This window comes from Peromyscus eremicus, chromosome 2 (genome assembly GCF_949786415.1).
Source record: "Peromyscus eremicus chromosome 2, PerEre_H2_v1, whole genome shotgun sequence".
Classification (NCBI taxonomy): domain Eukaryota; kingdom Metazoa; phylum Chordata; class Mammalia; order Rodentia; family Cricetidae; genus Peromyscus; species Peromyscus eremicus.
In genome coordinates this window covers 141375792-141397782 of record NC_081417.1, presented here as the reverse complement: position 1 = coordinate 141397782, position 21991 = coordinate 141375792, and the positions used below count along the sequence as shown (strand labels likewise).

Genomic DNA, 21991 nt, shown 5'->3' with positions numbered 1-21991 from the left:
TGTGTTTTGAGACTGTCTCACTACACAGCTGAGGCTGGCCAGCACACTGGCTCTACTCTGGGTATTTTTAGTAGGTTCTCCAGGTAATCTTAACACAGACAGCTTGGGAATCACCAAACTAAATGACCTGTAAGTTCCCATCCTAGGCCACTGAGACCGTTTGCTGAGCTTTTTAGACACCTGGAATTTCACAGCAACCTTGTAAGACACTTACATTAAGAAAGTATACCAGGTGGTGGCGGCTCATGAGGCCAGCCTGGTCCACAGAGGGAGTTCCAGGACAACCAGAGCTATATAGAGAAACCTTGTCTCGGGGGAAAAAAAAGAAAAGATTAAGAAAACGAAGCTCAGAGAGTGAACTGCTCAAGGTGAACTGCTGAGCCATGAATCAAATCCACATAGTCCATTGATCGCAAGTAGCAATATATTCTATGGTTCTAACAGAATTCTCTAGGGTATTATATTAATTGGGAAATTTTTAAGTGTGCTCTGGAAAATGAGTTAAAACTAAGAGAAGAGTACAGTATTGGTATAAAGACAAGATAAAGTTTATATTCTGTCAACTCAGCTGCAACACAGACGAGATAATACCTACCTTAACTGTACCATCGTCACTGCCAGTGCAGACGAGCTGGGGGCCCCGCCTGGCTGGATAACAGGAGTTCACAAAGGAAGTATGTCCCTTCAGCCTTTTAACCCTCTCGCCCGTTTCACTATCCCACACGGCCACAGTTTTATCTGTTGATGCTGAGAAGAGCATGCTAGAAGAAGAACACAAAAGACGTAAGACAAACAATAGGGGCCGGAGTCATGATCAGTGGTTAAGAGCACTGACTGCTCCTCCAGAGGACCTGGGTTTGACTCCCAGCACCCATATAAAGGCCCACAAGCAGCTGTAACTCTAGTTCCAGGGGATCTGATGCCCTCTTTGACCTCCACATGTATATGGTGCACAGACATATAGGCAGGCAAAACACCTATATAAGTAAAAAAGATAAACCTCAAAAAAGGAAAAAAAAAAGAAAAAGGGGGGGTGTGGGAGACAAAAATCTTTTTCACTTGCCAAAATGTGTCAAATTCTTCCAGATCACTGCCTCCTGCACTGTGAATTAGCTCATGAATCCAGGGTGCCTCATCCTGTCTTTGGCAATCCTATTCACTTTCTGGATTCACTATCAGGTTGACCCACACCACACAACCAATCAATCAATCTTTTCCCTCTTTGTGATACACATGGATACAATACTCTCTCACACAGATGTATTTACGCACTTCCTGCTGTGGTGGAGGTGAGGCCAACTGTGGTAGTTCTAGATTTAAGAGCTGAGTAATCCCAACCGTTTGTTCTGTCTCTAGGAATGATTTCTACATTAAACTTGATTTTACAATGCCCTCTTCTTCCTTTCAGACAGAACTGTACTATGTAGCCCAGGCAAGTCTTGAACACAAGATGCTCCTGCCCCATCACCGTCCAAGAGCTGAGATTGGAGTACATGTAACAATGCCCATTACAATGCTGAAGAAAAAATTATTTATTTCTAATAAATGTGTTGCTTATAAGTTTGAGCCATACGTGGGTAGTGTCCAGAGGCCAGAAGAGGGTGTTAGATGCTTTGGAATTCAAGTTATTGAAAGTTGTTGGCCAGAATGTGGGTTCTGGGGGGTGACCTGGGTCCTCTGCAAGAGCAGCAAGTGTTTTCTGATGGTTTGAATGAAAATGGTCCCCAAAGGCTCATAAGGAGTGGCAGTATTAGGAGGTGTGGCCTTGCTGGAGTAGGTGTGGCCTTGCTGGAAAAAGTGTGTCACTGGGGGCGGGTTTTGAGGTCTCAGATGCTCAACCCAGGCCCAGTGTCACTCTCTCTTCCTGCTGCCTGCTGATCCAGATGTAGAACTTCCAGCTACTTCTCCAGCACCATGTCTGCCTGCATGCTGCCAGGCTTCTTGCCATGATGATAATGGACTAAGTCTCTGAACTATAAGCCAGCCCCAATTAAATGTTTCCCTTTAAAAGAGTTGCTATGGTTGTTAAGCAGTGGTGGCGCATGCCTTTAATCCCAACACTCAGGAGGCAGAGGCAGGTGGATCCCTGAGTTTGAGGCCAGCCTGGTCTACCTACACAGAGAAACCCTGCCTTGAAAAACAAACAAAACAGAGTTGCTGTGGTCATGGTGTTTCTTCATAGCAATAGAAACACTAACTAAGACATGCTCTTAACCTGAGCTGTCTCTCCAGTCCCTTGTAATAGTTTCTTAATTTAAAATGTAATGTGCTGGGCGGTGGTGGCGCACGCCTTTAATCTCAGCACTCGGGAGGCAGAGCCAGGCGGATCTCTGTGAGTTCGAGGCCAGCCTGGGCTACCAAGTGAGTTCCAGGAAAGGCGTAAAGCTACACAGAGAAACCCTGTCTCGAAAAACCAAAAAAATAAATAAATAAATAAAATAAAAAATAAAAAAAATGTAATGTAATTGTAACTTAATGTATGTAACATTGTAAAATTTGAGATCAGAAATGTAAAACAAGCCAGGTACAGTGTCATACACCTGTAATCCCAGTTATTCAGGCAGGAGGATTGCAAATTCAAAGCCAGCCTGAGTAAATTACCAAGACTATGATTCAAAGAAAACAAAACAGGTGCTATGGAGATAGCTCAGCTGTTACAAGGACCAGAGTTCAAATCCCCACATAAAACACTGGATACGCCCATGCATACCTGTAACCCTAGCTCTTTGTTGGGGCAGAGACAGGAGGATCATTGGGGTTTGCTGCTCACCAACTCAGCTTTAGACTCAGTGAGAGACCCTGTCTCAAGAGACTAAAGTATAGAATAAAGCTGGACACCTGATACCCCTTTGTCCTCAAATGGACACACACACATGCACTTCACCGCCAAAATGCCACCATATACAATTAATATAATGTATGTCTTAGAATACAGAAATATGAACAAGTGAAAATAAAAACTGTTTAAAATGAAAGAAGGAAAGATTATGGCTTGACGAGATTGTTCAGAGGGTAAAGGTGCCCACTGCCAAGCCTGATATGTGATGACTCACATGTAGAAAGAACCGACCCCCAAAAGCTGGCTGCTGACCTCAACAACTATTCTGTGACACATGCAGCCATACATACACTCCTTAAAATGTAATTTAAAAAAATAAATAGGCTGGAGAGATGGCTCAGAGGTTAAGAGCACTGCTTGTTCTTCAAAGGTCCTGAGTTCAATTCCCAGCAACCACATGGTGGCTTACAACCATCTGTGATGAGATCTGGTGCCCTCTTCTGGCCTCAAGGGATACATGCAGACAGAACACTGTATACATAATAAATAAATAAATCTTAAAAAAAAAAAAAGGTTGCATATATATTTCTTAAAAAAAAAAAAAAAAAAGGAAAATTAGCTTGCTTCAATCTTCAGTGCCATAAAAAGAAAGTTATCAAAATGTGTAACAATGAGATCAACTTGGTGTAACTAAATTTCTGTAGCACCTCTCTATATATACTAAAATCATGAAGTTTTAATTTTTATAACAGATAGTAGGTTAAAGCAAAAAAAAAAAAAATTATATATATATATATCAGTAGACAGGATTGTAAACCTGGTTTACGTAACGGATATGCCAAAACTCAACAACTTCGGTAGAAAGGGACTTTAGAAAAAAGTACAACATAAGCAGTAACTGGAGAGGTAAAATGTGGACAACGTTTCCATCTATTTGCCTTTTGTTAACATAGAGTGTATTACTTTCATGATAAGAATAGCTACTGTCAGCCGTGTGAGATCTTGTAGCAGATGAAGGCACTGGCCAGTTTGATTCCCAGAACCCACTTAAAGGTGAACAAAGAAAACTAGCCCCACAAAGCTGCCCTGACCTCTACATATGCACCCCTCACAGACACATCGTGTGCACACACAATTAATAGATCACATTTTATTTTTTTAGGTTTTTTTTGTTTGTTTTATTTTTTTTGAGAGATAGGATCTCACTATGTAGCTCTGGCTGCCCTGCAACTCACTATGTAGACCAGGCTGGCCTTGAACTTTGAGATCTGCCTGCCTCTGCCTTCTGAGAGCTGACATGTGCCACAATGCCACATGATGAAAATTTTAGAGCTAATTTCAAATTATATTTGCTCTATGTCATCAGGCACGGTGGTGCAGGCCTTTAATCCCAGCACTTGGAGGCAGGCAGAGGCAAGCGGATCTCTGTGAGTTTGAGGCCAACTTGGTGTACAGAGCTAGGACAGCCAGGGCTACACAGAAAAACCTGTCTCCAAAAAAAAAAAAAAAAAGAAAAAAGAATTTATGTCTCATAAAGAAAAAAAAAAACAAAAAACTGGTCTGGCATATTAGAAGATAAATGATAATGTGATCCTCTTGCCTCAGCTTCTTCAGTGCTAACATAATAGGATTACCCCATTCTGCCCCGCCAAAACATAGCAGTTCCCCACCCCACCCCACACAGGGTTTCTCTGTGTAGTTTTGGTGCCTGTCCTAGATCTCTCTCTGTAGACCAGGATGGCCTTGAACTCAGAGATCCTCCTGCCTCTGCCTCCCAAGTGCTGGGATTAAAGGCATGGGGCACCACCATCCGGCTCAAAACATAGTAGCTCTGACAGTCTCCCAAGAGGCAAAACTGAGGCTGTAGGATAAAGGATGCTGAGCTTTAGAATGGAAGCAGCTGTCATTTCACTATGCAGAACTTACCTGCCATCTGTGTTATAATGCAGTTCCATCACCGCTCCACTATGTCCCTTCAATGTAGCATAGTTATCACAGTCACCATAGACATTCCACAATACTGTTAAGAAGAAAACCCATCATCAGTCAGAGAAAGGTTAATGTAAAATAACCAGAAAAATATTTCTGAAATTATATGCCCATGGAACATCATTGGTTCTACCAATGAGACCAATCTTCTCAACAGTAAAATTCCCGTGTGCGTGCACACACCTGCTCATATGCTCAGGTGTGAATATACATGTATGCCTATGTATGAAAGCCAGAGAGGACAACTGTGGGTGCTGTTCATCAGGCACCATCCACCTGATATCTTCACTGGCCAGGAACGTGCCAAGCAGATTAGGCTGGCCAGCTGATGGGCCCAGGGGTCTACCTGTCCACCTCCCCAGAGGTAAGAATGAAAGCACATACTGCCCTATACGGCTTTACATGAGTTCTGCAAATTGACTCAGGTCCTAACTGACTAAGCTATTTTCTCAGGCTTACCTTATTAGATAAAATGTGTATGAGTGTTTTGTCTGCAAGTATGTATATGCATCATATGCATGTCTGCCTATGAAGGCCAGAAATGGAAGCTAGATCCCACGGAAATGGAGTTAGAGATGGTTGTGAGCCACCATGTAGGTACTGGGGACCGAACTTGGGCCCTCTACAAGAGCAATATATGGACTTTAACTGCTGAACTATCTTTCCAATCCTCCTCAGCTTTAATTTTTAAAATGTTGATACTTTTTCTTATATGCTCAGAATCTGTAGACAATCTGAAAACAGAATCATTGAGCTATATCACCTCAGCTTCATTTTTCTATTTATTTTTTAAAAAGATTAGTATTTATTGATGTGTATGGAAGTGTGTGCGCACAGACACCCTCAGAGGTCTGAAGAGAGCATTGGATCCCCTGAACCTGTATTATGGGCAGTTATGAGCCACTTGATGTCAGGAGCTGGGAACTGAACTCAGGTCCTCTGGAAGAGCAGCAAGTGCTCTTTTTCTCCTTTTCTTTTCCAGACAGGGTTTCTCTGTGTAGCCCTGGCTGTTCTGGAACTCCCTCTGTAGACCAGGCTGGCCTCGAATTCAGAGATCCATCTACCTCTGCCTCCTGAGTGCTCGGACTAAAGGCATGCACCACCACCGCCTGGCTAACACCTGTTCTTAATGGATGAGCCATCTCTCCAAATTGCACTTATTTTTCAAATATGGGTATTTCTAATGAGTAGCTGAGAACCTGGTAGCAGATGATTTAAGTGAGTCACCACATGAGGTTCCCATCTTTCTCCCTCATACACTAGGATCCTAGGTATAGATTAAGGTCTCGTGTTTTCATAAGTAGAAAAGTTCTTTCTTTCCTCTTAACTCTCAGTAAGCCACTGTCACTAAACTGATGCTCTTGCTGTCACTAAGCTGATGCTCTCAAGAGCTGTCTCCATGAAAAATCTATCTTTAGCTGCTCCTGGTAGCACAGGCCTCTAATTCCAACAACTGGGAGGCGGAGGCAGGAGGATTAGATGTTCCAAAGTCATTCTCATTAATTACATAGCCAGTTTGAGGACAGCTGGGGCTACATCAGAGTGATAGAAGAACGGGGAAGGGAGAAGGGGGAAGGGCGGGGGGGTGGGGGGCGAGAGAAGAATATATAACTCCAACCAAAGCAACCCAATTAGTAAAATGTTTCCTTCCTCTTTATTTACCATATGGACCTATGGTTGTACCTGAATGATTGCTCAATATTTTGATACCTGTTTTAGCACATTATCACTATAATTTAACTTGCAAATTTAGACTGATGCCTGATGCCTTCTATGGCATCCGAAATTAAAAAAAAAAAAAAAAAATCCACTATTTAGCAGAGAGCAGTAACTCGAGATTCAAAAACTGTGCCTTACGTATGAGTCGGTCAAATCCTGAAGATGCCAAGGTGGATCCATTGGGGTGAAACTTGCAGCAGTACACTTCTCCTTCGTGTCCCGAGAGCAACATGATTGGGGCTTGAAGGGAGGAACATCTGGGAGGTCCCTAAACCAGAGAGGAGTGTGAGGCAGCCACTGTACACAGGCAAAGGGTGCTGTGAAGTTGGAGGCGGTGCATTTCATTTGGGTTAGGGAATGGCACCTCTGTCCACAGAACTCCCGCCTCTCGCTGGACGATAAGCCTTGGACATTCCAGTATGCCCACCACAGTACTCTCCTGCCTAACTCTGCTTTTGTTCCACAGCCAACTTTTGACCGCTTAATCATGCTGACCTCACTTATGCCTCGGGATCTTAACAGAGCTCGCAGAGCTCTCCTCCTATTTGGCTCCTTTTAAATATTTCCTCCCTGGAGTCTTTAACACTCAAACTCAGGCAGCTGCCATCCCCCAGCAGTGCTCCATAAACTCCACTGCATTCTGTCAAAGCCCTATCGCTATCCGAGTTACCTTCATTGCTGACATGGTTCTTTTTCCCCAAAGAAATGAAGGTCTGGGAGTGCAGAAACAACGTTTGTCAGACTCTAGCTCACCCAACCAGTCTTTGCAAAACCCTGCATGGTACAACTCATTATGCAAAACAGATTTGTGGGGTGTGAGCAGGGCTTTGAGATATAGCCCAGGCTGGTCTTAAATTTTCAGTCCTCCTGAGTGCTGGTATTACAAGTGTGTATCTCTATGCTTGATTTGGCAAAGTAGTTTCTGATTATGGTCTTGGACACTAAGCCTATGTTTGGCAATTCTTCCAACTCTGGGCCAACAAATTTACTTGTCAAATAAGAATAAGTGTACTACCAATAACCCTGAAATCTCTTTGGCAGATTCCAGTATACTAACTTATTTTTATTATCATGTATTAACTATACAAATAATGGGTTTCATTGTGAAATATCCATAAATGCAAATAATGTACCATGATTATATTCATCCAGTGTATTTATTTAAAAAAAAAAAAGTACATGTGGGCCACAGAGATGGCTTAGTGGTTAAGAGCACTTATTGCTCTTCCAAAAGACCTGGGTTCAGTTCCCAGCACCCACACTAGGCAGCTTTCAAGTGCCTGTAGCTCCAGGTTCAGGGGACCCAACAATGTCTTCTGGCCTAGGAGGGTACCCCCACACACATAGGGGATAAACACGCATACAGATACACACAGATAAAAGTAAACCTGACACATCTCGGCACTGGAGAAACAGCACTCAATAAAACAATGGACCTTGCACTCTAGTGGAAAGTGTGAGAGAAAGGGAAAGCAAACAAAACAAACAAACAAACAAAGCCAAACACCTAGTGCTGTGTGCAATGGAAAGAAATAACATGGGCTCCAGAGTACAGGGTAGTTCAGCTTAAAATACAGTGGTCAGGAAAGCCCCACTGAAAGAGCCAATAGTTAGTTAACCATGTGGGCATTTGGAATAACATTCCAGCAAATGCAACAACAACAAAATCCAAGAACACATATGTTGGTGCTACTTGAGCATGATGATATGCTAGAAAACTGGTAGATGAGCACGATAAAAAAAGGGAATTATTAGTGGGAATTTGACTTTTTAAAAATTCAGAATGAAATAGCCAACACAATTTTCAGCAGAGAATCATGTGACTTAATGTTTTGACAATTCCCCTGGCTACTGGATTAATAACTGATCCTTGATTCAAAGACAAAACCAGAAATACTAATTAAGCCCCTCCTGCAATGATGCCAGACGACATAAAAATGGTCTGACGAGGAGGTAAGGATTGTGGTTACAGTTCCTTTTTTCTTCTTTCTTTCAACAGAGTTTTGCTATAATAGCCTACACTGGCTTAGAAACCACGATCCTTCTTGAGTGATGATTATAAATTTGTGTGTCCAGTTTTTCATTTATTTATTTTGGAGACAGGGATCTTGCTATGTTAAAAAAATAAATTAGTATACTGGAATCTAACAAAGCGATTTCAGGATTATTGGTAGTACACTTATTCTTATTTGACAAGTAAGATTGTGACAGCCCAGAGTTGCAGGCTGGTCTCTAACTCCTCCCCTCAAAATTTTCTTGTCAGTCTTCTTCTGGGAAGGTGCAACTACAACCCCACATCACTAACTTTATTTATGTATTTTAAGGACCACACTAGCAGAATTTAAAGAGTTGGGGCAGGAGGCACATATATTTTCCTTACTATAGTAGAGAAGGTATGATCACATTTTACAACATGCCGTTGGAAGCATAGGTTCTGACTCCAAAGAAGTCTGCTTTCCCCGTATGCAAAATAACAGTTCCTTTTAGGCTGTTACCAAGATTAATGGAAATTTCACATGCAAAATATCTAACACAAAAGCCAACGGATGGTAATTATTGTTAATAGTGCAAATTCAGAGAAAGAAAAGTAAAGTGTACCAGGTAGCAAAGTGAGCCTAGCTCATTCATTTCCCTTGCTTCCCCTCTCCCTCATTCATTCATTCGTCCATTCTATAAACTTTCCTAAATGTTTATTTTATGCTGAATCCCTGAAGATTTAGGATGCGGAAGTTTGGCTCTTGATTTTGAAGCCAAGGTTTTAAATGCTTCAGTGCTACTTCACAGGACGATTGAAAGGCTGAAAACAGGCGTCCAACAGGGAAACACGTATGAAATAGACTCAGTACACAGGGCACCTTTAGAGACACCTGCTTTAACTTCAGGTCCACGGTCTTTCCGTTCCCCCAGCGCCGGTACGGTCCATAGGGAGAGGAACGGGAGGGCCGAAAGCAAGATGCCTCCTCACTTACCGCCTGCAGCAAAGCTCCCGGAGTTGCCTGCTGCTGTCCGGCTCCGGGGCCGGACCCCGCCGCTCCCAACAGCAACTCATGCCGCGGCCGCTTGACGGGAACCAGTGGTAGCTCCGGACCCTTGCGCTTCGGCTGCTCGATCATGGCGGTAGCCACTCTCCTCGGCGCCGCCACTGACCGCGCCGCCGGCCGCAGGTGCCGCGCAATTGGCTCCGACTGAGTTCTTCCTCCAGAACTTCCGGAGGGAAGCAACCAATCAGCTCCCAACATTCCCTTCTGCAACGCCCTCTGAATACGCTCTTGCGATTGGTCCCCTCTTGATGACGCCACGGGAGCTCAATTCTGGGATTGGAGCGCGGAGCCGGCGTCCCTCCTAGGCGCGCCGTGCATTGTGGGTTGAGAACAAGCGGAGCCGATTTGGCGTTCCTGGCGATGAAGCGGATGCCAGGCTAGGAGACCGCGCCGAGTGAGTGTTTTGGGGGAACGAGGCGGGTGGCTGTTCCAATCTGGAAGCTGGGACTAGGTGATAAGCCTGAGCCTACCATTCTCAGCTGGCGGCTCTACCGTGGGGATACGGGGGAACCCCTGGAAAAAGTAGTCCCTTGGCAGGCTAGAGCGGAGCTTTGAGCTCTCTGGCCGCAGGACTCGAACCCTAAGGCCGCTGTCCCTTGACAGCTGCTCTGCACAACGCCGCTTTTGCGTCTAGCGCTGTGCTAGCATTCCTAGGGATTGCTGCCCGACTCCCGGTCTCCCGGCTTCACTGCCAGGTTTGGCTGAGGAGGCGGACTTTGTCACTGGTTCAGCCGTCTTTTTTAAGGGCTTAATTTATGCCCCCAGACAGACAGTGGTGGAGGAAATATCCGAGGGCTCCTCCAAAGTACAGTTTTGTTGAGAAATCTAAGATTCACCCTTGTGTACCAGGCCTTCTCGTAAGCGGTACAAGTGATAGTTATTATGCAGAGCGTTGGGGGACACTGAAGAAACGTGGTCCCCAACCTCAGGGCTTTAGTGTCTCTTGGGGTGTGTGTGGGAAAGATTGTTAAACCAATCTCCCCAGTTGATTGGAAGACTAGTTAAGAGAGCGATGCCTCATGCTATGAGTAACTAAGAAGCTTGAAGGATTTTCAGAGGAAAAGACGCCCGAGCTGTTGCTGTCTGAAGGGACAGTTCTGATTAGGGAAAGAGAGGAAGGCAAAACGTTCTCACAGAACAGCGTGTGCACTAGTGCCCTGTCATTTGGGAAGAAGATGCCTAAGAGACACAAAGGGCCAGTGTGCTGAGAGAGAGCTTGAAAGGGGGTATGGTACAAGATGAACCCAGAGGTCATGAAGATTTGCAGCCTTAACTTTAAAATTAGTAGGAAACCAATGAAAGTTTTCTCTCCCCTCCAGGATGTGGGATATGGAGGAGGAGATGGCTTGATTCTTCAGGCTTAAATGGTGTTGTGAGATTGGAGAGATGAGGCCAGGTTCACTGGAGGCAAATAGACCACTTTGGGAGCATGCTTAGTAGTTCTGATCAGCAATGTCAGTGAGAACCAAGCTGGAGGTGGGACTGAGGATAGTTTCACACTATCTTGGGATGGCTGGGAAGTAAATTGGATAGGATTTGGTGATGGACTGGATACAAGAGAGGATCGTGGTCTTAATGCCAACATTGAGTCTGAGATGGGATTGCAACAAAATCAAGCCTAGCCTGGGCAACACTGATTTTTTTCAACCCATACCAGGCTGCTAGAGTGGCACTTTATTTCATCCTTCTCCCCAAATTGCACAGGGAATCAGATGTGGTTCATGCTGTGATACCAGCACTTGGGAGGCAAAGGCAGTAGAATTTGAGTTGAAGCCAGCCTGGGCTACATAGTGGTAGTCTTTTTCTTTTTTAATGTTTGAAAAAGATTTATTTGTTTTATTTTATGTGTGTGAGTGCCCTGGCTGGTTTCATGTCATCTTGACAGAAGATAAGGTCATCCGAGGGGAGGGAACCTCAACTGAGAAAATGCCTCATAGACAAGTTTTTGGGGAATTTTCTTCTCTCTCTCTCTCTCTCTCTCTCTCTCTCTCTCTCTCTCTCTCTCTCTCTTTAATTTTTTTCCCTAGATAGGGTCTCACTCTGTAGCTCTGGCTGTCCTGGAACTCACTATGTAGACCAGGTTGGCCTTGAACTCGGTGATCCACCTGCCTCTGCCTCCTGAGTGCACGTGTGTGTGTATTTGTACCTCATGAATGTCTGGTTCTAGCAGCAGCAGCGAGGGCATCAGGTCTCTTGGAATTGAAGTTATGGATGGTTGTAAACCACCATGTAAGTGCTAGAAACCCCAAGTTCTCTGGAAGAGTAACTTGTACTCTTAACCTCTGAGCCATCTCTCGAGCCCCTACATAGTGAGATTCTAGCTTACAAAGCCAGGGGCTGGGGAAGTAACCTCTGGTTCAATCCTTAGTATTGCAAAAAGAAAAACAACCCCCCCCCAAAAAAAAACCGAAAAACTACATAAGGTTTCTGTTCTGTGGGGGGGCAAACACAAAAGCTTTAGGCAGGGTGTGGTGGTGCACACCTTTAATCCCAGCACTCAGGAGGCAGAGGCAGTTGATATCTGTGAATTTGGTTTACATAGAGTTCCAGAACAGCCAGGGCTACTTAGAATCTGTCAAAAAGGAAAAGAAAAGAAAGCTTTAGATGTAGCTCTTCATACTCAGATTATTTTGTTCTTGTTTTTTGAATTGTCATTTTATGTGTACAGACATTTTGCCTGAATGTATGTGTGTGCTTCATGTATAAGCCTGGTGCCTGAAGAGATCAGAAAAAGGCATCAGATCCCCTGGGACTGGAGTTATAAACTGTTGTGAGCCACCATGTGGGAGCTGGCAGTAAAACCTGGCTGCGCTGGAAGAACAGCCGATGCTCTCCACTGCTGAAGCTCCCTCTCCAGCCCTCCTCACACTCTCTCTCTCCAGTCCTCCTCACACCCTCTCCAGCCCTCCTCACACCCTCTCCAGCCCTCCTCACACTCTCTCTCTCCAGCCCTCCTCACTCTCTCTCCAGCCCTCCTCACACCCTCTCCAGCCCTCCTCACACTCTCTCTCTCCAGCCCTTCTCACTCTCTCCAGCCCTCCTCACACCCTCTCCAGCCCTCCTCACACTCTCTCTCTCCAGCCCTTCTCACTCTCTCTCCAGCCCTCCTCACACCCTCTCTCTCCAGCCCTCCTCACACTCTCCCTCTCCAGCCCTCCTCACATTCTCTCTTTCCAGCCCTCCTCACACTCTCTCCAGCCCTCCTCATGCTCTCCTCACACTCTCACAGCCTAATTTTGCAAGAAACAACTTAGATCTAGTTCCTCATTTGTCGCTCTTTCCATGACTTTGTGTGGAGAGGAACTAAGAATTAAGAGGAACTACAATGTCTGTCCTCATTTTAGCTGTCCCAGTGCTATTACAGATTCTATACTCCACTAATTAGCTTTTCAAGTGTAGGGATTAATGAAGGTCTCTTAATAAAACCATAGAGTTCAAATTAATAACACCTGTCCTGGCATGTGAGGCAAGGGATGCTGGGCAAGAAGAAGGGAAAGTCTGGGGATGAGACCACATAGCTGGGAAATGAGAGGTGGGATTCAGTCAGACTATAAACTTAAAAATAACTTGTTTATGAGGCACTTCTCAAGAATGGACAGATTAACCTCCATTCTGTGTATTTCTATTTGTGTGTATATGCTCTTGTGTGCAGGTGTGCATGCATATGTATGTATGGAGATGAGGGATTGACTTCGGTGGTCTTTTTAAATTGCCCTCCACTTTATTGAGACAATATTTCTCGCTAAACCTGCTACTCACTGATTCCACTAGATTTGCTGGCTACAGTGCCCTAGGGACCCTCCTGTCTCTGCCTCTGGGGTGCTGGGACTACAAGCCTGCACATTTGTGCCCAGCTTCTTTACTTGGGTGCTGGGGGTGGAACTCAGTTTCTCATAATTGCATGGTAAGCACTTCATGACTGAGCCATCTCACCAGCTCCCAAAGGTGTATATTTTAAATTAAAAGCACATAGAGAGGCTGGAGAAACAGCTTAGCCGTTAAGAACTCTTGCTGCTCTTTCAGAGGATCAGGGTTCAGTTCCCGGCATCCACATTGGGTGGCTCACAACCAATTTTAACTCCAGTTCCAGGGGATCTGATGCTCTCTTTTAGTTTTTGTGGCATCTGCACACACATACATAAAATAAAAAAGAGATGAATTTTCCTTTTTTACTGTATGACCTTGGTTGGCTTGGAGCTCACTATGTAGCCCAAGCTGGCCTCAAACTCAAAGAGCTGCCTGCCTCTGCCTGCCCAGTGCTGGAATTAAAAACCTCTCATTTTTGAGACGGGGGTCTCACTGTATAACCTTGACTGGCTTAGGGCTTACTATAGACCAGGCTGACCTCAAACTCAGAGATCCACCTCTGCCTCCCAAATGCTGGGATTAAAAACATCCCTTACCACATTGGCCTAAGACATTTCTTGTTTTTCAGATCTAGGCACATATACTCTTTCTTCCAAAAGTCTTTCCCTGACAAACGAATAACAGCAGTAATAATACAACGAATGAAACCACCCATGTGTGATGGCCCATCCCTGTAGCAGTTATTTGAGAGGTTAAGGTGGGAAGACTGTTCCATCTCAGGAGTTCAACAGGAGTCTAGAAGTAGCCTGGGCAATGTAGTGAGACCACATCTCAAAACGGTGGTGGTAGGGGATGCACTTCAGTGATCAAGTCTTGCTTAGCATATACAGGGTTCTAGATCTGATATCTAATATCATAAACAAACAAACAAACTCCCCTGAACAAAGCCAAGCATGGTAGCACATGCCTGTAATTCCAGCACCAATGAGGCAGATGCACAAGTTCAAGGACAACTTGAGCTACATAGGAAAACTCTTGTCTCAAAAACCAAAAGCTGGACTAGGAAGATGGTTCAGCAGGTAAGGATACTTTCTGTTCAAATATGAGGGCCTGAGTTCAAAATCTTAGAGTTCACAGAAAAAGCCAGCTATGGTTACTTGTGTGTGTAAATCCAGTGCGGTAGGGAAGGAAACAGGATTTACTGGGGCTTACTGACTGCCAGCCTAGCTCCAGGTTCAGTGAGAGACCCTGTCTCAAGGGAGTAAGATGGAGAGTGACAGAACAGGAACCTGACATCTCTGGCCTCCCTGAACACATGTGGGTATACATACCAATATACAGGCATGCCCATACACCACATACACAAATAAATACAAATAAACTTGAAATTAAAGCAATGACAACATCCCAGAAAAGCTAACCAACTAACCAAATAAACAAAACCTCTACTTAAACTGAAATTCCAGTACCTAATGACTTTGGGTAAGTAACAAATCAGAAAGAAGGGACATGCAGGTTCCCAAGTGCCCACAATTAGAATGCTGAGATATGGATGACAGTACATGGTATGTTCTAATGGTATTACTTTTTGGAGGCTATACATGGACTGTCTGCACATCTCTTTCTTCGTGTTTCTGGGGATGAACTTAGGGTCTCATGCTGTATGTTAGGGAACATCTCTGCCACTGAGCTCCATATCCAGCCCCATTCATTATTCCGTGTGTGTGTGTGTATGTGTGTGTGTTCACATGAAGGTTTATGTGAGTGTGCATGCATGTGTGGGAATGTGTGTAGAGGCCAAAGGTCAATTTAGGTGTCTTCTTTGATCACTCTTCACCTTACCTTGTTGTTTGTTTGAGACTGGGTCTCACTATGTATCTTTAGCTATCGTGGAACTCATGTAGACCAGGCTGGCCTCAAGCTCATAGAGCTCTGCCTGTCTCTGCCTCCAAGTGCTGGGATTAAAGGTGTACACCACCAAGCCGGGCGGTGGTGGCGCATGCCTTTAATCCCAGCACTTGGGAGGCAGAACTGTGAGTTCGAGGCCAGCCTGGTCTAGAGAATGAGATCCAGGACAGGCACCAAAACTACACAGAGAAACCCTGTCTCAATAAACCAAAAAGTAAAAAATAAAATTAAAAAAGAAAAAAAAAAGTGTACACCACCATTCCTGGCCTCTTTACCTTTTGAGACAGTCACCCACTATCTTAGTTAGGGTTTCTATTGTTGTGAAGAGACACTCTGACCTGCCAACTCTTATAAAGGAAAACATTTAATTGGGGCTGGCTTACAGTTCAGAGGCTTAAGTCCATTATCATCATGGTGGGAAGCATGGCAGCATGCAGGCAGACATGGTGCTGGAGTAGGAGCTGAGAATTCTACATCTTTTTTTTTTTTCTTCCTTTTTTTAATTTTTCAAGACAGGGTTTCTCTGTGTAGTTTTTTGGTGCCTGTCCTGGATCTTGCTCTGTAGACCAGGCTGGCCTCGAACTCACAGAAATCCGCCTGGCTCTGGCTCCTCTGAGTGCTGGGATTAAAGGCGGGCAGTATCCCCTGGCTTAGAATTCTACATCTTGATCTGTAGGCAGCAGGAGAGACAGCCATGAGCCTGGGCTTGAGCTTCTGAAACCTCAAAGCCCAATCCCCCAGTGACACACTTCCTCCAACAAGGCCACATCTCCTATACTGCCACTCCCTGAGCCTATGGGGCCTTTTTTATTCAAACCACCACACCCATTGAACCTAGAGCTCATCCGTTTGGCTAGGCTGTCTGATCTCTTGGGATCTCTCCGTCTCCGTCCCTACTCCGGGGTTACAGACGTGTGCCTCTGTGCCTGGCTTTCTGGGGATCTGAACTCGGGTCCTCGTGCTTGGGCAGCAGGCTCTTTAATGATTGGGTCATATCCCCAGCCCCTCGTTTCTTCTGAATACAGATGTCGCTCTAATTGTTGTTTCTTTCTGAAAGGACATTTGAATTAGCTTTAGCAGAAGAGAGATGGAGGAGCCGTAGAATATTAAGGATGAATTCAGGAAGGCCTGAGACCATGGAAAACTTGCCTGCACTCTATACTATTTTTCAAGGAGAGGTATGTTGTGCACTTTGAAACTTCCCTTTTAGAGTGTATTAAGAACATTTTCCTCCTGAAGGAGGAAAGCATCTGGGGTTATTCTCCTGTCCACGTGAAACTCTCTTGAATGGGAAGTCCGCTGGGCCCCATGGTACACTATACCTTCTCTATACTACAGACTTCTGTGTGCTTGACACCTTCATTTCAGTGCCTGAAAGCATCTCTAACTTAGATTTTAAACTCCCCCCGCCCTGCAAAATAGGTTTTTTAACCAGTCTTTCTCCAGTTTAGCAGATGGAATTGTTATCCATTTGGGGCCAAAGCCAGGAATCTGGTCTTATACTTGATTTCATCCTTTGACTTGGTCTTGAGTTTCCCTCTCTAGTTCCTCCAGGAGTCCTAATTATATCTCTAGTCTACATGCTTATTTATGCCTTTGCCATCCCTTAGTCCAGGCTCTTCATCTCTTGCTTGGCTCTGTCTGGAATTTGCCGCTTCTGTTGCAGCCTCTCTCCAATCTGTTCATGCACTGCACCCAAAATAAGATATCAAAAACAGATCATAGCTAGGAATGTGGCTGAGTTGGTAGAACACTTGCCCAGGATTCAGGAGACCCTTGGGTTCTGTCCCCAGCACCACAGAAACAGTGGTGGTGCAGCCCTGTAATCCTAGCCCTGAGGAGATGGAGGCAGGGGGATTAGGAGTTCAGCTAAAGTGGTTAGGGTTGGTGGCAAGCACTGTCCCTGCTAAGCTGTTTGCCAGCCCTGATTTTGGTTAATTTTGAGATTTTGAGACAGAGTCTTACTGTGTAGCCTAGACTGGTCCCAAACTTACTTTGTAGTCAAGCCTTGGCCTCAGCTCACAGCAATCCTCCTGTATCAGCCTTCCACATGTTGGAATTACAAGCATGAATTACTCCACTTGACCTAATATGTGTTTTTTATGTGTCGCCATTAAGAAGGATGGTCTTAGGGGAGAGAGAACTTCACAGCTTTTAAAAAAAATAATTTTTGTAGTCTCTCTTTGTAGTCCTGGCTAGCCTAGAACTCACTCTGTAGACCAGGCTGGCCTCAAATTCACAGAGATCCACCTGTCTCTGTCTATTGGGTACTGGGATTAAAGGTGTTTGTCATCACCACACCTAACCTCTTTTTGTTTGTTTGTTTGTTTGTTTGTTTTTGAGGCAGGGTCTCCACTAGGTATCCTAGGTTGGTCTCTGTCTCGTAGGGTTTCTGTTGTTTTGATAAACACAATGACCAAAAGCAGCCTGGGAAGGAAAGAGTTTCTTTTACTTGCATTCCACATTACAGTCCATAAGAGAAGTCAGGACAGAAACTCAAGGTAGGAGCCTGGAAATAGGAACTGAAGCAGAGGCAGGGAAAGACGCTGCTTTTGCCTTGCTTCCCATGCCTTGCTTACCCTGCTTTCTTAAACAACTCAGGACCACCTGCCCAGGGGTGGCACCATCCACAGTGGGATGGGCCCTCCCATATCAATCATTAATCAAGAAAATGCCCCATAGGCCAGTCTGGTGGGGGCATTTTCTTCTCAAATAACTACAGCTTGTGCTGTGTTGACAATAGACTAGACAGTCTAGACATCACTGTGGAACCCGGGCCAGCTGGGAACTTGTGAACTTGCGATTCCCTTCCCTTTCCTCCAGAGCACTGAAGAACATCATAGTTCTGATTGCTTTTTCAGCAACACGTGGCATAAGAAGACATGTTATCCAGACAAACTTATGCATGCCTGTAATCCTGGCCCTTGAGAAGTGCAGGCAAGGGAATCCAATCCTGTTCAAGCCAGTCTGGGCTACAAAGTGAGAGTCTGTCTTGAACAAACCAATTAAAAGAGAAAACAAGCCAGTCGTGGTAGTGCACACCTTTAATCCCAGGGAGGCAGGAGCAGGTGGATCTCTGAGTTTGAGGTCAACCTGTCTACAGAGCGAGTTTACCAGCTAATATTTACATGGAGAACCAGTTACATTAAGATTGAAAACAATGGCCAGGTGTAGTGTCTCAACCTTTCATCCAGCATTTGGGAGATAGGGGCAGCCCCAACTCTGATTTCAAGGCCAGTCTGGTGTACATAGTAAGCTCTAGACCAGCTAGAGCTACACAGTCAGACCCTGTCTAAATACAAATAAGTAAGCAAACAAACACATTTTTTTAAAAAAAGGATCGAACTCTTTTTTTTTTTTTTTTTTTTTTTTTTTTTAAATTTTATTTATTGTGTATACAATGTCCTGTCTGCATGTATGTCTGCAGGCCAGAAGAGAAGAGGGCACCAGGACTCATTACAGATGGTTGTGAGCCACCATGTGGTTGCTGGGAATTGAACTCAGGACCTCTGGAAGAGCAGTCAGTGCTCTTAACCTCTGAGCCATCTCTCCAGCCCCAGGATCGAACTCTTGAAGTGTGTTAGCACACACAGTCTGTGTTATGAATATCTCCGTAAAACTAACTCCTTTTAGAGACTAAGTAGACTCTTCTCAGAAGCTAAGTAACTACCCATTGATTAATGAACGATGAAGCTGCGGTCCTAAATCTAAGTCTGCTCTCTGCCAAGTTCTAGCTGGGGTTTTACAATTGCACGGAAACATATGGAGGAACCGGAAGCTGCATGAGAGATTATTTTAAGTGAGTGCAACAGTAGGTAGATGGTAGATCAGGGTGTTTGCATGCTTCTGTTATAACATTTATCACATTAATAGTTTTACTTCACTAACTACTTGTAGTGATTTATCTTGGCAACCCATATTCTTTTAAAAACAGGTTAGGCATCTATATTTTAAAAGCTGTTTTTATTTCATACTCTGGCTTGGTACCTAGCATACATAGCTGCTGTATAAATATTGGAATATGACTGTGCCTCCAGCTGGTAGGACGGGTTGTCCTTGAAGAAACTAGGATTCATCTCTTTATGGGCTTAGCAGGGATGGTAGCAGTGTGCAGACTGAATAGATGAGAAGCCAGTATTCACTTGCTTCTCGTCCTCTGAGATCTCGCTGCCAGTATCTATTAAACATGGTGGGGGTGTGAGGATAGCACTGAGAGCTAGGATTTGTCTTAGACTTGCCACAAAGACATGCTTGCAAGTAATTAGTGTTGGTGAGGTAGAAATATCACTGGAGTAAAGTTTAAAAAATGTCTGTTCTGTGCCTGGATGTGCTACTCTCTAACTTTGGACCAGGAACTCTGAGCCTCAGGTTCATCATTTACATTATGAAGAGAACAAGTTTCAAGGCCAATGGGGGCTCTTATCCAAAGATGGAAATTAATTTTACCCAAGGCCTGAGTTTCAGTTGAGATAATTACTGAATTTTCCCCTTCTACCTCCTGAGTCATTTGAGTGACTATTCTTGAGACCCCAGGAAGACTGTCTGCTCATCTATGGCAGGTGCCATCCTGTTCATTTCAACTCTGAGTGCGCCCTAGGAGACAAGAATGGAAACACCTGGTGCTGGAATACCTTTTCCTTACTGGAGGGTTGAATGCGTCTATTCTGAAGCACATTACCCTTTCCTTTTGGGAGAGGCAAAATTAAGGTCTGTTATTACCTCTAAAGACGATAATGTGACCCAGGAGCTTCAGGATTGAGAAGTTATTTTACTTTAATTTACAGCAGCAAGGTGGTTTGGGCTCTAACTTCCAGATGCTGTTGTTAAGTTTTTCAGATAACTGTGCTCCTTAATAATGTCATACTGTGTGAGACTGCTCAACCTGTCTTTTGGAATCCTAGAGCAAATGTCAATCAAAGTGCTTTAGGTGAGACAGAAGGAAAACATTTGCTTTTATTTTTATTAAAAATAGAAAGTCTTGGGGCTGGAAAGATGGCCCAGCGGTTAAGAACACTTGCTGCTCTTACAGAGGTCACAGGTTTTTTTTCTGGTACCTACATGGTGGCACACAGTCATCTGTAACTCCAGTTCCAGGTGATCCAGTGTCCTTCTTTGACCTGTCTGGGCACCAGGCATGTACATCAGGTAAAACACTCATTTCTAAAATAAGTGAATGTAAATTATTTTTTAAAAAAGGGAACTACTTCTTCATCGGGGACCATTTTCACATAGAACAAATTGTTTTGTGAACTTGGTTAATTACTTTTTATCTCTGGTCCTCACTCCTCTCATTTGAAAAATGACAGGATTGGACCAGCTAATGTCTTTGTTGTTTTGTTTTTGAGATAGAATTTCACTCTGCCCATACACTTGGACTCATGGCAATCTTCCTGCCTCATACCTAGTTCCCCTTTCCCTATATCCTCATGTTAGATCTGCAGGTGTGCACCACTGTGCCTGGATGGACCGCTAATATCTAAAAATCTTCCTTTTTAAAAATATTTATGGCTGGGCGGTGGTGGCGCACGCCTTTAATCCCAGCACTCGGGAGGCAGAGCCAGGCGGATCTCTGTGAGTTCGAGGCCAGCCTGGGCTACCAAGTGAGTTCCAGGAAAAGGCGCAAAGCTACACAGAGAAACCCTGTCTCAAAAAACAAAAAACAACAACAACAACAACAAAAAAATTTATATTTATTTTATGTGTGAGGGTGTTTTGTTTGCATGTGTGTCTATGTACCACAGGCATGCAGTGCCATTGGAGGCCTGAAGAGGGCACTGCATCTCCAGGAACTGGAGTTACCGATGGTTGTCATCCACTGTGTGGGTGCTGGGAATAACAGCTGCTCTTAAACACTGGGCCATCTCTCCAGCCCCTTAAATATCTTTCTTAAAGCCCTTCTGGCTCCACCTTGTCATGATCTGATAATTGTACTATTTTTTTGTTTGCTTGTTTGTTTTTGGTTTTGTTTTGGAACTTTTTGATCCTACTTTCTCATAGCTTGTTCGTCTATATAACCTCAGGAGTACAGAACTTGAGGGTTATAGCCATTCCTTCATGGTGTGTCTTAGAGAATTAGTTCAGGCATTCTGTCCCTATGTCCCCATTTAAAAATGAGTAGAGAGGGGCCAGCAAGATCTCGCAGTGGTTATGGCACTTGCCACCGAGGCTGACCACCTAGGTTTGAGCCCTAAAATTAACTGATGAGAGGAGAAAACTGACTTCTGTGAGCTGTCCTCTGACTTCCATACACACATACTATGGCACATGCGTGTGTATGCATAACACTAAGTAAGTGTTTTTTTAAAAATGCATCGGGCTGGAGAGATGGCTCAGTGGTTAGAGCACTCTTAACCACTCTTCCAGAAGACCCAGGTTTGATTCCCAGCACCCACATGGTGTCATACAATCATCTGTAACTCCTGTCCCAGAGGATCCAATCCTTGCTTCTGGCCTCTGTGGGCTCTGCAAGCACATGGTATACAGACATACATGCAGACAAACATCTATACCATACACGTAAAAGTAATAAAATGTTCTTTTAAAATGTGAATGTCTTTAATCCCAGCACTCAGGAAGCGGAGGCAGGCATATCTCTGAGTTAAGTCCAGTCTGATCTACATAATGAGTTCCAGGCCAGCCAGAACTATACAGTGAGACCATGTCTCAAAACAACAACAACATGCAGAAAGCCAGTTACAGTGGCTTGTGCATACATTCTCAGCACTTGGGATTCTGAGCCCAGGGATTT

General features: G+C 44.4%; 2 protein-coding genes across 5 annotated transcripts in view; one reads left to right on the top strand and one right to left on the bottom strand.

Annotated features, from left to right (window-relative positions):
- The window catches only part of Snrnp40 (small nuclear ribonucleoprotein U5 subunit 40), a 36909-nt gene extending 27240 nt beyond the window's left edge, over positions 1 to 9669 (bottom strand). The window contains exons 1-4 of the mRNA XM_059255890.1: positions 9457 to 9669; positions 6626 to 6755; positions 4706 to 4799; positions 596 to 761 (exon numbers count right to left, since the gene is read on the bottom strand). Coding sequence (XP_059111873.1) covers positions 596 to 761; positions 4706 to 4799; positions 6626 to 6755; positions 9457 to 9600 — 534 coding nt within the window. The 5' untranslated portion in view covers positions 9601 to 9669. The remainder of the gene's footprint in view (positions 1 to 595; positions 762 to 4705; positions 4800 to 6625; positions 6756 to 9456) is intronic.
- A 143-nt stretch (positions 9670 to 9812) lies between these two features.
- Positions 9813 to 21991, top strand: part of Zcchc17 (zinc finger CCHC-type containing 17) — a 50573-nt gene continuing 38394 nt past the window's right edge. Inside the window, exons 1-2 of one of the 4 annotated variants that reach the window (XM_059255047.1) lie at positions 9813 to 9922; positions 16301 to 16421. In XM_059255047.1, the coding sequence (XP_059111030.1) occupies positions 16356 to 16421 (66 nt within the window). In that variant the 5' untranslated portion in view covers positions 9813 to 9922; positions 16301 to 16355. Of the gene's footprint in view, positions 9923 to 16300; positions 16422 to 21991 lie in introns of those variants that run through there. The other 3 variants (XM_059255050.1, XM_059255048.1, XM_059255049.1) reach the window with 3 other exon arrangements.